The sequence below is a fragment of the Phyllobates terribilis genome, unplaced genomic scaffold (genome assembly GCF_046119375.1).
Source record: "Phyllobates terribilis strain yellow unplaced genomic scaffold, ASM4611937v1 Scaffold_2__4_contigs__length_985480577, whole genome shotgun sequence".
Classification (NCBI taxonomy): domain Eukaryota; kingdom Metazoa; phylum Chordata; class Amphibia; order Anura; family Dendrobatidae; genus Phyllobates; species Phyllobates terribilis.
Window position 1 is genome coordinate 63956303 of NW_027362762.1, and position 12823 is coordinate 63969125.

Consider the following 12823-nt stretch of genomic DNA (forward strand, 5'->3'; position numbering starts at 1 on the left):
GCACTCGGATCCGGGCAATAGGGGAACGATGGGGGTAGTAGTGGCGACCCGGTCCGTGGCTCAGGGTGGTCTGGCCAGTGGTAGTCCCTTTATAAGTTTTAAGTGATGTCCGACTACGCCACCTGTGGATTGCGGTCAGTGCGGACCGCCGCTGCCAGGTAGACCGCTGGGGCTGATGATGTATGCAGCTGGGATAGTGTGACTCCCCACGGAAAGAGTGCGGCCCCAGGGCAGTATAATGGATGGTGGGAGTGATGGTGGTGAGAGTCCCAGTGCTGATAGTGCTGGAGGAGCAAGGAGCACACAGACAACAGGTTGCAGTCCAGGGTCTTTACTAGAACAGGTGAACTGACCCACAAACAGTTCCGGCTAGGAGGGGACCTGGATGTCTGAGAGCAAATGGGAAGTTGTCCCTGGTCAGGGTGAGGGTGTAGGCCTACCGTGCTCTCTGCGCTCCTTCTGGCTATCTCCTCCTTATAGGGTAACAGCCCACGTTTCCAAGCTCTCCGTGTATTCTCGCCTGTATGGCCTGCAACGTGGGTTCCTTTCTGCTCCCGGCCTGGTACGGCTTTGCTGGTCCCTTCTGTTGTGGCAGAGCCTCCAGGCTTCTTAGGCCAAGGAACATACAGTCCCCTGCGGACTGGTTATCTGCTGCAGGACGTGGAATCCTCACAGCCTCAGACACCAAAGTCTGGTAAAATGGAGTTCTTTGTCTGCCAAGACAGGCTCACTTCGCCTCTTGTCTCTGGCTTGTGGCTCTCCTACTGCCACACTTCCTCTTAGGGTGCAATACAACTGTCCCTCTCTGCTCTGGGACACGTCTCAGTCCAGAGACAGGTCGTCCAGTTCTCCCTAACCCTGCCCCCAGTTCCAGCTTTTATAGGGGCAGCCTGCTCCCCCTACTGGCCTGAGACAGGAGGTATTGCATGATAATGTTCCCCTGACTAGAGAACCTCCCCCTTGCTCTCAGACACAGCTTTATTATATTTGTGGCATCCAGGCCAGGGTGACACATTCCCCCCTAGTAGAATTTAGTACTCCTGGACTAAACAGTAAACAAAGATAATATACATGACCATAAAACATTATCAGGAAAGTGACGCACAAATTGAGTTCTTAAGGTCACAGTGTGGTCTGTGATCGGGTGTCCATATCACCAACACAACGGGGAGCCTTAACCAGGTGGGGGTCTGTCCTACCCCAAGTCCTTCACAGTCTTAGTTGATTCCTTGGTTAGGCTCCGAACGCAGTCCATACAAAGGTCCCGGTTATAAAAAGTGCATAACCTTTGAGTCCTTACGGTAACTGCAAGAAACTGAAACACAGAATTACCAAACATGCATGTAACTTTGCAAACATTTCAACATTTGGCAACAGGGTTATTTACAATTTTAGTGAACCCTATATTCTCCAGCGAGCGGGTATCTGTCCCTTTGTGCTCCTGGTTGACCTCCTTAACCCACTGTCTGGTGGTGGACCGACCTGGCTTTCCCCACTAGCGTTAGGGGTACAGCTACCAGCTGGGTGTACAGGTAGGGCAGGCAGCTGTCTGCGGGTCCTTTGGCTTACCGCAGGCATGGCAGGCTCACTGTCAGCAGAGGGTTGACTCTCCTGGGCTGCTGGTACAGGCTCTTCTGCCTCTGGAACTGCTTGCTCCTCTTCACCTTCCGGCTCTGGTGCAGGTTGTTGCGCAGTCGGTGGCAGGAAATGCAGGACGGGTACCACTATGGCATCGTTTATGCGAGTCCAGGACTGAGGGAACTCTCCGAGAATGGTGCTGATCATTTCCTCCTTGTCCTTTGCGGGTTCAAGGTCACTTTGATCCTCTTCTGCACTACGGAGTTGCTCGGGGCATCTTTTGAGGTGGTCTCTGGAGACGGTACTAGTGGTTTCTCCTCCGTCCTTGGTGATCACGCACACCTTCGGCTTGTCGTGGCCAGACTGCAGTACGGTGTAGGGTTCCCTTTCCCACTGGTCATCCAACTTGTGAAGCCTTCTCTTTCGCTTCAGGACCTGCTCACCAGGTTCTAGGGGACCAGCAGGGGCGTGTTGGTTGAAGAGTTTTTCTTGCCTCTCTCTCACCTGGGCCAGGCTCTTCTCCACACTCTCCTGTACCTTCTTGTACTGCAGTTGCCTTTCCGTATCCCAGTCCGCATCCGGGGAGGTGTCCTCAGGTGTTAGGACTCCCATCTCCAGGTTTACGGGCAGCTTACCTGGTCTAGCTCGCATCAGGTAAGCCGGGGTGCAGTTTGTAGCATTCACCGGGATATGGTTGTATAAGTCTATTAGATCCAGCAGTTTTTCTGGCCACAGGCTGCGTTCCTCCAGGGGCAACGTCTTCAGGAGATCAATGACTATGTTGTTCATTTTCTCACACATCCCGTTGGTTTGTGGGTGGTAAGGCGTTGTCCGAATCTTCTTACAGCCATAGAGGTTGCAGAACTCTTGGAAGATTTCAGCCTCGAACGCTGGACCCTGGTCTGTCAGGACCTGTTCCGGATACCCGTGAGGACGGCAGAAGTATTGCTGGAAGGCTCTGGCCGCCGTTTGGGCTGTCAAGTCTTTCACCGGGACCACCACTAGAAAACGGGAATAGTGGTCCACGATTGTCAGGGCGTAGATGTATCCTGACCGGCTTGGAGCCAATTTGACGTGGTCTAGGGCTACCCGCTCAAGAGGTTGCTGGGTGATGATGGGCTTCAAGAGTGTCTTCTGGCTGGTGCGGTCTTTTCTCCTTAAGTTACAAGGGCCACAGTCCCGGCACCAATTCTCTACAGCACCTCTCATGCCGACCCAAAAGAACCGTCCTCTTAGCAGGAACTCCAGTTTCTTCCAACCGAAGTGCCCCGCTCTGTCATGGTAAGCCCCCAGGACCATAGCTGCATCCCGCCTTGGGACCACGACTTGCCAGGTCAGCTCGTGTGTCCGGTGGTTGACAAGTCGTCTGCACAGCTTGCCTTCATAGAGGAACAGCTTGCTCTTCTCTTTCCATAGCTGCTTGGCTTCCTCTGGAGCATCCGGATCTATGCGGGCATCTTCCTGGGTCAGCAGATCTTTCACCAGGCGGATTGCAGGGTCACTATCTTGGGTCTCGGCCCAGCTGTGGTGAGGTAGGGGATTGATCATAACGGTGGTTAAATCTTCCTCCTTCACACGGTGGGAGTATTGAGTGGCTCCGTACCGGTGAAACGCGGGGAGTTCTACCTCCTCCAGCTCTTCTGGGTCTTCGTCACCTTAGGATAAGTGAGGCATTCTTGATAGGGCGTCAGCGTTGGCATTGGTTTTGAATGCCCGGTACTTGATCACGAAGTCATAATTAGAGAGACGGGCCATCCACCGCTGTTCCAGGGCACCAAGTCTTGCACTGTCTAGGTGTGTTAACGGGTTGTTATCCATATACACGGTGAACTTTGCGGAGGCCAGGTAATGCTTGAAGCGTTCCGTTACAGCCCACACCACCGCCAAGAATTCTAGCTTGAAGGAGCTGTAATTCTCGGGGTTTCTCTCTGTGGGCCTCAGCTTCCGGCTGGCGTACGCGATCACCCTTTCTCTGCCCTGTTGGTTTTGTGACAGTACAGCTCCCAGTCCCACATTACTGGCGTCTGTGTGGAGAATAAAAGGCTGGCCATAATCAGGGTAGGCCAGGATCTCATCCCCCGTGAGGGCCATCTTCAACTGGCGGAAGGACTCCTCTTCCGGTTGATTCCACTTGAAGGGTGGCTTTTGACTTCTGGACTTAGACTGTCCTATCAGGAGGTCCTGCATAGGAGCTGCCATCTTAGTGAACCCGGGGATGAACCTTCGGTAGTAGCCTACCAACCCGAGGAACTGCCTTACTTCTTTGATGTTCAAGGGGCTTGGCCAGCTCTTGATTGCCGTGACCTTGTCAGGGTCGGGGGCCACTCCTTCCGCGCTTACCACGTGCCCTAGGTACTGGACCTTCGGTTTCAACAGGTGACACTTCGATGGTTTCACCTTCAGGCCATAGCCTGCCAGAGCTTCGAACACCTCGGCCAGGTGCTTTAGATGCTCCTCGTAAGTCTTCGAATAGACGATCACGTCGTCCAGGTAAAGGAGGATCGTCTCGAAGTTTCGGTGTCCTAGACAGCATTCCATCAGCCTCTGGAAGGTCTCTGGTGCGTTGCAGAGCCCGAAGGGCATACAGTTGAACTCACTCAGTCCCATCGGGGTGGTGAAGGCGGTCTTCTCCTTGTCAGCCTCTGCCACAGGAACCTGCCAGTACCCGCTAGTAAGGTCCAAAGTAGAAAAGAAGTTAGCTGATTTTAGTGCGGCTAAAGACTCCTCTATTCTAGGCAGCGGATATGCGTCTTTGTGGGTGATACGGTTGATTTGTCTATAGTCCACGCACATTCTCATGGTGCCGTCTTTCTTTTTTACCAGAACCAGGGGGGCTGCCCAGGGGCTACAGCTATCTCTAATGACCCCAGCTTCTTTCATTTCCCGCAGCATACCCTTGGCGTTCTGATAATGTGCAGGGGGTACAGGCCTGTGTCTCTCTTATATTGGTGGGTGGCTCCCCGTGGGGATATGGTGTTCTATCCCTTTTACTCTGCCGAAGTCTAGCGGGTGCTTACTAAAGACTCTCTCGTACTCCTGTACCACCCGGTAGACTCCTTGTTTTTGGTGCAGGGGAGTGGAATCAGCACCCACATGGAGTTTCTGGCACCAGTCCTCCTTTTGTTTCTGGGAGCCATTACCCTCCACCTGTGGAGATGGAGGCAAAGGCTCCACAGCCCTGATAGCTTTGTGTTCGACAACAAACAGTTTGGCAAGTGTAGCGTACCTGGGTAAGTGTACCTCTCTCTCCCCAGTTTTGAGAATGCGAACGGTCACCCTCCCATGACGGACATCAACCACCCCCCGGGCTGTCAAAATGGTGGGCCTGCTGTCTGAGTACACGGGTTCTACCATGGCTTGGTAGTCTCTACCTCTCAACCCGATTGCAGTCCGACACCAGATCATCATTTCACTTTTGGGAGGCATGGAAATGGGGACTGGCTCACTCAGTCTTACGCTACCGATCTCACCACCAGACAGTTCTACCTGCTGCCGTCTCATCAGGGCTTTTATCTCCTTGTTGAGGACTCTCTGTTGGCTGGAACTAGCATTCACCGCCACCTGTTGTAGAATTACAATTACCTCTGAAAGACAATTTTCAATCGCGTTAGTACCCACAGTTATTTTAGGGTGACTTTCACGACGGTCAATATCCACAATATTTACTCCCTGTGCCGGTAGTTCAACTTTACCAATTCTAATGGTCATCTCCTTGAACCCCATCTGCGGCACGGGCAAGCCATTACTGGCGATGATGCTCAAGTTACTGTCTGGATACCGTGTGATATCAGCATCAGTCCAATACTGCTTAAAAAGTACATAAGGGATAGTGGTTACTTGCGACCCAGTATCCAGCAAGGCGCTCATGGGGATACCGTCCAGCACCACGGGTAAAACCGGGCGCCCCCCAACGTACTTATGATGCCAATTATAAGGGCCTGGTGATCTTATGCCTGGGGGTCGGCCCTCTGCCCCAGGTTGGACCCGTTTAAATTACAGTACCTTGAAATGTGCAAATGGGCTGTCCATCCTCTGCGTAGCGGTCTGTGGGCCTCTCTCGGAACGACGGGATCCCCCTCTGTCGACGCCACGGGAAATCCTCCGGACTTGAAGCCAGCTCGATGGGTCTTGACGGGTCCACTTGTAACGTCTGGACGGTCCTGGTCAACGCCGCGACGCTCCTGGTCAGCTCCTGGACTTGGTGATGCAGATCTTTCGACGAGGCTTGGTTCAGGGCCTGTGCATCAGCCCCCACGGAGTCCATAGAGGAGGGCGCCACCTCCTGGTGGTAGGTGAGAGCAGGGCGCCGGGGGTTTATAGTGCCACTTGTTGTGGGTTCACGGAGCACCCTTATGGCCCTGTCCTTAAATTGGGCAAAGGTCAGATCAGGGTTCTGAAGGAACATGAGGCGCAGTTGGGCCCTGTGGGCGCTAGACAGCAGACCTTCTATGAATTGTTCTGTTAGCAGCTTATCCGTTTCCTGCACGCTGCCAGGGTCAGTTTGTTTGATGGCCCTCAAGGCTTCCTGCAAGTTTAGGGCATAGTCTCTGATGCTGTCCTGTGCCCGCTGCTTACATCCATAGAACCGCATTTTAATTTCTGCTGAGGTACGGGTATCAAAGGTACCTCGCAGCCGGGCCAGAATGTCCTTCACAGTCCTTTTCTCCACAGCGGGCCATGACTTTACCTCCCGCTGGGCTGCGCCAGTTAACTGCCCCGTCAGTATGCTGACCTTCTGTTCCTCTGTCAGGGGGTAAACTTGGCACAAACTGTACAGCCTTTCCTTAAAATCAGTCAGGGCATGGGGCTCCCCTGAGTACTTAGGCAGCCAGGCCGCTCCAGGGATGTAGGGCAGGGAAAATGGCATCACCGCTGCCGCAGCTGCGCTGGTGGTAGTGGGCGCCTCTGTGTCCGACATCTTCCTCCCACCAGTTAAGCGTGGCCTACCTTCCGACGATCCTCTTCTGTAGGCCGCGGCTCCGCTGATGCTGCTCCGGACGAGGACCTTGCGTCGCGTCCTGGTGACGTCAGCGTCGCTCTCTCTCCCTTCCAGGACCTTGCGCAGCATCGGTGTTTGGGGCAGAGCTTCGGGTCTCGCGCGGTTTGGACGTCCACGCCCCTCTTCTTCCCGCTCGGCATCCTGAAGATGGCGTCCGATGGCGGGAAAACGGCTGAAGATGGCGGGAACCGACGGAAGATGGCGGGAGACGGCTGGAAATGGCGGGAAACGGCTCCGGATGGCGGGAAACCTCTTTTCAGGTGCGTGTACAGTCTCTTTCAGGCACGCAATACCCGTTTGTGGCGGGTTGGTTACTATCCTGCCGGCTATGCCAAAGCTGACTCGCCCCTTGGGCCGTGGGGCACTCGGATCCGGGCAATAGGGGAACGATGGGGGTAGTAGTGGCGACCCGGTCCATGGCTCAGGGTGGTCAGGCCACTGGTAGTCCCTTTATAAGTTTTAAGTGATGTCCAACTACGCCACCTGTGGATTGCGGTCAGTGTGGACCGCCGCTGCCAGGTAGACCGCTGGGGCTGATGATGTATGCAACTGGGATAGTGTGACTCCCCACGGGAAGAGTACGGCCCCAGGGCAGTATAATGGATGGTGGGAGTGATGGTGGTGAGAGTCCCAGTGCTGATAGTGCTGGAGGAGCAAAGAGCACACAGACAACAGGTTGCAGTCCAGGGTCTTTACTAGAACAGGTGAACTGACCCACAAACAGTCCCGGCTAGGAGGGGACCTGGATGTCTGAGAGCAAATGGGAAGTTGTCCCTGGTCAGGGTGAGGGTGTAGGCCTACCGTGCTCTCTGCGCTCCTTCTGGCTATCTCCTCCTTATAGGGTAACAGCCCACGTTTCCGAGCTCTCCGTGTATTCTCGCCTGTATGGCCTGCAACGTGGGTTCCTTTCTGCTCCCGGCCTGGTACGGCTTTGCTGGTCCCTTCTGTTGTGGCAGAGCCTCCGGGCTTCTTAGGCCAAGGAACATACAGTCCCCTGCGGACTGGTTATCTGCTGCAGAACGTGGAATCCTCACAGCCTCAGACACCAAAGTCTGGTAAAATGGAGTTCTTTGTCTGCCAAGACAGGCTCACTTCGCCTCTTGTCTCTGGCTTGTGGCTCTCCTACTGCCACACTTCCTCTTAGGGTGCAATACAACTGTCCCTCTCTGCTCTGGGACACGTCTCAGTCCAGAGACAGGTCGTCCAGTTCTCCCTAACCCTGCCCCCAGTTCCAGCTTTTATAGGGGCAGCCTGCTCCCCCTACTGGCCTGAGACAGGAGGTATTGCATGATAATGTTCCCCTGACTAGAGAACCTCCCCCTTGCTCTCAGACACAGCTTTATTATATTTGTGGCATCCAGGCCAGGGTGACACACATGCAGCACCTCCTGCCTCAGTCCAGGGAGGGGAGAGACCTGCCCTTTATAAACTGGATCTGGGGCGGGGTTAGAGAGACAAGTTCCAGACAAGGTTCCAGTGAAGTTGCAGATAGGGACAGGTCAGCAGCAGGCTGAGGAGTCCCTGTAGGCAGAGGAGGAACACGAGGCGAGGAGGGGAGCTAGCAGAGCTCATCCTGGCTAGAGACTTACAAAGCCGGACTCTGGAGTCCAAGGCTGTGAGGGTTATAAGCCCAGCAGCAGAAAACCACTACGCAGGAGACTTCAAGTCCTCTGGCCCAAGGAAGCCCGGAGGCTCAGCCACACGAGAGGGACCACTAGTGCCCCGGAGGGGTGAGAAGTCCGGAAGGCCCAAGTCGCCAGTCATACGGGTGAGAACAACACGATACACTCAGGGACGTGGGTTACCACCACACTACAGCGGGATAGCTAAGAAAGAGTGAAGTCAGCACGGTAGGCCTACAAACTCCACCTGACCAGCGGGATTTCCCAGTTGCTCTCAGACTGACCAGGCCTCCATTGTTAATCTGTGTTCCGGACAGGTCCCTTAACACCACGAACAGTAAAGACCCTGACTTGCATGACAGACTCCGTGTGCTTACTGCTGCTCCCACGCACCATCACCACCAACATCCCTATTTACTGCCCTGAGACTATACTCCTCCCATGGGGAGTTATACTACCCTCAGCTGCACCCACAACACCAGCCTCAGCGGTCTGCCCTGCAGTGGCGGTTCACTCTGACCGCAATCCACGGGTGGCGTAGTCGGACATTTAATCACAAAACCCTATAAATAGACCGCCATTTGGGTTGACCACCCTGAGCCACGGGACCGGGTCCCCGCCATGCAAGGACTACAAACCCCAGCATCCACAAAAGGTCCGGTTCTGGGTATCCCCACACACACACAGCCCAGGGGGCGCGTCAACTTGTCCTCAACAGAGAGAGACCCTCTATGTGGCTGCTCTCTGCTCAACGTCAGACCCCCTCCTAAATAAGACACCACCTCTGAATGACAAAATCTGGCTCTGCTACATCTGCATCTTTTTTTAAATTCTGCATAGCACCCAAAAAACTGCCAAACAGTCAGGGAAGCGCTTGTCTATCAGCCATTAACTATGCATCCAGGTGTAGAAACCATCTGTTATGAGGAATAAATGACATTTACACTGATTTTCCTCCTTATCGATCATCCGGATAATTTTTGGGTGACATATTTTACCGATCATAAACAGTTTCTTTGTCGGCAGGAGTTCTGTCCGTGGAGGCCGCTGCCGCTGAACTTCTGAAGCTTTTTACTATCAGGATTGATTCTTAAGTCAATGAATTGTGTCAATGTCATATAATCTTTCCATATGTATGAGCCCGTCCCTTTAATTACAGGCAATGCTGTCTCTGAGGATGACGGTCAGCTCCTTTGCTGGATATCCGGTTCATATACAGGAGAAAATAGCCAAGGTCGGATGGTACGAATGGTAAGCAAAATCCGTGGAACATATTAAGATTATTTCCTGAAGTCCTTTAAATGGTCCTTGTCAGTTCAACAAACTTCGCATAAATCAATAGTGCAAGCGAATATTTGTGAAATATGCCTTTTCTCCATTTATGAGCCATTTCTTTTCCTCCCCTTTGCAACTTGTTGTTCCCTATAACTCATTTTCAATCAATAAAAACACTGGTACTCACCCCAGGTACCTACACCATTAAAGCAGTGTTGGCACTGGCTCTCTCAGGGCTTGCATGTCACTATGTCACGCGATCACTGTGGCTAATCAGCGTTGGCTTCACTCTCCTCCTCTTCAGACAAATCAAGACATCCGGAAGAAGAGGACAGCCGCAGCTCTCACTTCCTCCTGATGTCAATTCCGTCAATTAGGCCACAGCCCTACTATAAGTACTTGGTCAGAATTTTTTCTCAGGAGTGGGAGTCAAAACCAGGTGAGGAACAATCACAGAAAAGGTATAATATAAACAAGTCACCATTTCTGCATTTATCACCCACTCCTGGTTTTGGCTCCCACTCCTGAGAAAAAATACTGACCGAATACTGACCAAACACTGATAGTGGGGCCGTGGCCTTAAGAGGAGAGTAAAGCCAGCGCTGATTGTCCACAGGGATTGCTTGACATAACAATGTCACGAGAGCTCAGGGAGAGCAAGTGCAGAAATCGCTGCAACGGCACCAGCAACGGATGGTGAATATGGCCACGGCCCCACTATCAGTATTCGGTCAGTATTTTTTCTCAGGAGTGGGAGACAAAACCAGGAGTGGGTGATAAATGCAGAATTGGTGACTTGTTTCTATTATACCTTTTCTCTGATTGTTCCACTCCTGGTTTTGGCTCCCACTTCTGAGAAAAAATACTGACCGAATACTGAACAAATACTGATAGTGGGGCTGTGGCCTAAGTGTTATTATTTTACAGGGGGGAAATATAGGGATTGAGAAGGGGTTGTCCAAGTAGTGGACATCCCCTTTAAATAGGATGCTGTAATCTGATACATAAGGGATCAGTTTAGTCTTTATTGTTTTGACAAAATGTAGTTTATTAGAGTGGATGATGAGTTCAAGCTGCAAGGGGGATGAAAAGATATGGCTCATCAGTGGAGAAAAGGCATATTTCACTGTTCTACCTCACTCTAATGCGGGATTCACAGCCACAATGCTCAGTACTGCTGTGTAATGTCCTCCATGCTGTTATAGCTCCTGATCATGTACGACATAGAGAAGACAGAGGAGCAGGAATCCCTCCTGCCTGTATGTAATGTGCATGGGAGACCTCATGTAGTACAAATGAAGGTTATAATCTATAATGGCCAGAAATAGTGATATTCCTCATACATATACAGTACAGACCAAAGTTTGGACACACCTTCTCATTTAAAGATTTTTCTGTATTTTCATGACTATGAAAATTGTACATTCACACTGAAGGCATCAAAACTATGAATTAACACATGTGGAATTATATACTTAACAAAAAAGTGTGAAACAACTGAAAATATGTCTTATATTCTAGGTTCTTCAAAGTAGCCACCTTTTGCTTTGATGACTGCTTTGCACACTCTTGGCATTCTGTTGATGAGCTTCAAGAGGTAGTCACCGGAAATGGTTTTCACTTCACAGGTGTGCCCTGTCAGGTTTAATAAGTGGGATTTCTTTCCTTATAAATGGGGTTGGGACCATCAGTTGTGTTGTGCAGAAGTCTGGTGGATACACAGCTAATAGTCCTACTGAATAGACTGTTAGAATTTGTATTATGGCAAGAAAAAAGCAGCTAAGTAAAGAAAAATGAGTGGCCATCATTACTTTAAGAAATGAAGGTCAGTCAGTCTGAAAAATTGGCAAAACTTTGAAAGTGTTCCCAAGTGCAGTTGCAAAGACCATCAAGCACTACAAAGAAACTGGCTCACATGAGGACCACCCCAGGAAAGGAAGACCAAGAGTCACCTCTGCTTCTGAGGATAAGTTTATCCGAGTCACCAGCCTCAGAAATCACAGGTTAACAGCAGCTCAGATTAGAGACCAGGTCAATGCCACACAGAGTTCTAGCAGTAGACACATCTCTACAACCACTGTTAAGAGGAGACTTTGTGCAGCAGGCCTTCATGGTAAAATAGCTGCTAGGAAACCACTGCTAAGGACAGGCAACAAGCAGAAGAGACTTGTTTGGGCTAAAGAACACAAGGAATGGACATTAGACCAGTGGAAATCTGTGCTTTGGTCTGATGAGTCCAAATTTGAGATCTTTGGTTCCAACGACCGTGTCTTTGTGCGACGCAGAAAAGGTGAACGGATGGACTCTACATGCCTGGTTCCCACCGTGAAGCATGGAGGAGGAGGTGTGATGGTGTGGGGGTGCTTTGCTGGTGACACTGTTACGGATTTATTCAAAATTGAAGGCATACTGAACCAGCATGGCTACCTCAGCATCTTGCAGTGGCATGCTATTCCATCCGGTTTGCGTTTAGTTGGACCATCATTTATTTTTCAACAGGACAATGACCCCAAACACACCTCCAGGCTGTGTAAGGGCTATTTGACCAAGAAGGAGAGTGATGGGGTGCTACGCCAGATGACCTGACCTCCACAGTCACCAGACCTGAACCCAATCGAGATGGTTTGGGGTGAGCTGGACCGCAGAGTGAAGGCAAAAGGGCCAACAAGTGCTAAGCATCTCTGGGAACTCCTTCAAGATTGTTGGAAGACCATTTCTGGTGACTACCTCTTGAAGCTCATCAAGAGAATGCCAAGAGTGTGCAAAGCAGTCATCAAAGCAAAAGGTGGCTACTTTGAAGAACCTAGAATATAAGACATATTTTCAGTTGTTTCACACTTTTTTGTTAAGTATATAATTCCACATTTGTTAATTCATAGTTTTGATGCCTTCAGTGTGAATGTACAATTTTCATAGTCATGAAAATACAGAAAAATCTTTAAATGAGAAGGTGTGTCCAAACTTTTGGTCTGTACTGTACATGAAGACATATTGTGAAAAGTTACCTTAAATGAAAGTTATGCATTATTCTCATCAAGCCTCACTGAGTTCAACCAACATGTTACTACTCACCATTTTTTATTTTCTTTGTGTATTTTCTGCCTCTGTGTCAGTGTTCACTGCAGTCCTAGCATTCTATTTATGTAGCAAAAGGCTCTAAATGAACAGAGTTGTGGGTAACACCTGTATGTGGAACTGTCATCCTGTGTACAAGGAGCCATAGTAAGGTGCTCAATGAACAATGTAATGCTTTGGCTGAATTCACACTTCCATATACAGTACAGACCAAAAGTTTGGACACACCTTCTCATTTAAAGATTTTTCTGTATTTTCCTGACTAGGAAAATTG

General features: G+C 50.8%; 1 protein-coding gene across 3 annotated transcripts in view; it reads left to right on the forward strand.

Moving 5' to 3' along the window:
• The window catches only part of LOC141192795 (cyclic nucleotide-binding domain-containing protein 2-like), a 478066-nt gene that overhangs the window by 107283 nt on the left and 357960 nt on the right, over window positions 1-12823 (forward strand). For all 3 annotated transcript variants that reach the window (XM_073662059.1, XM_073662058.1, XM_073662056.1), the window contains one exon: window positions 9359-9450. In XM_073662059.1, coding sequence (XP_073518160.1) covers window positions 9359-9450 — 92 coding nt within the window. The remainder of the gene's footprint in view (window positions 1-9358; window positions 9451-12823) is intronic.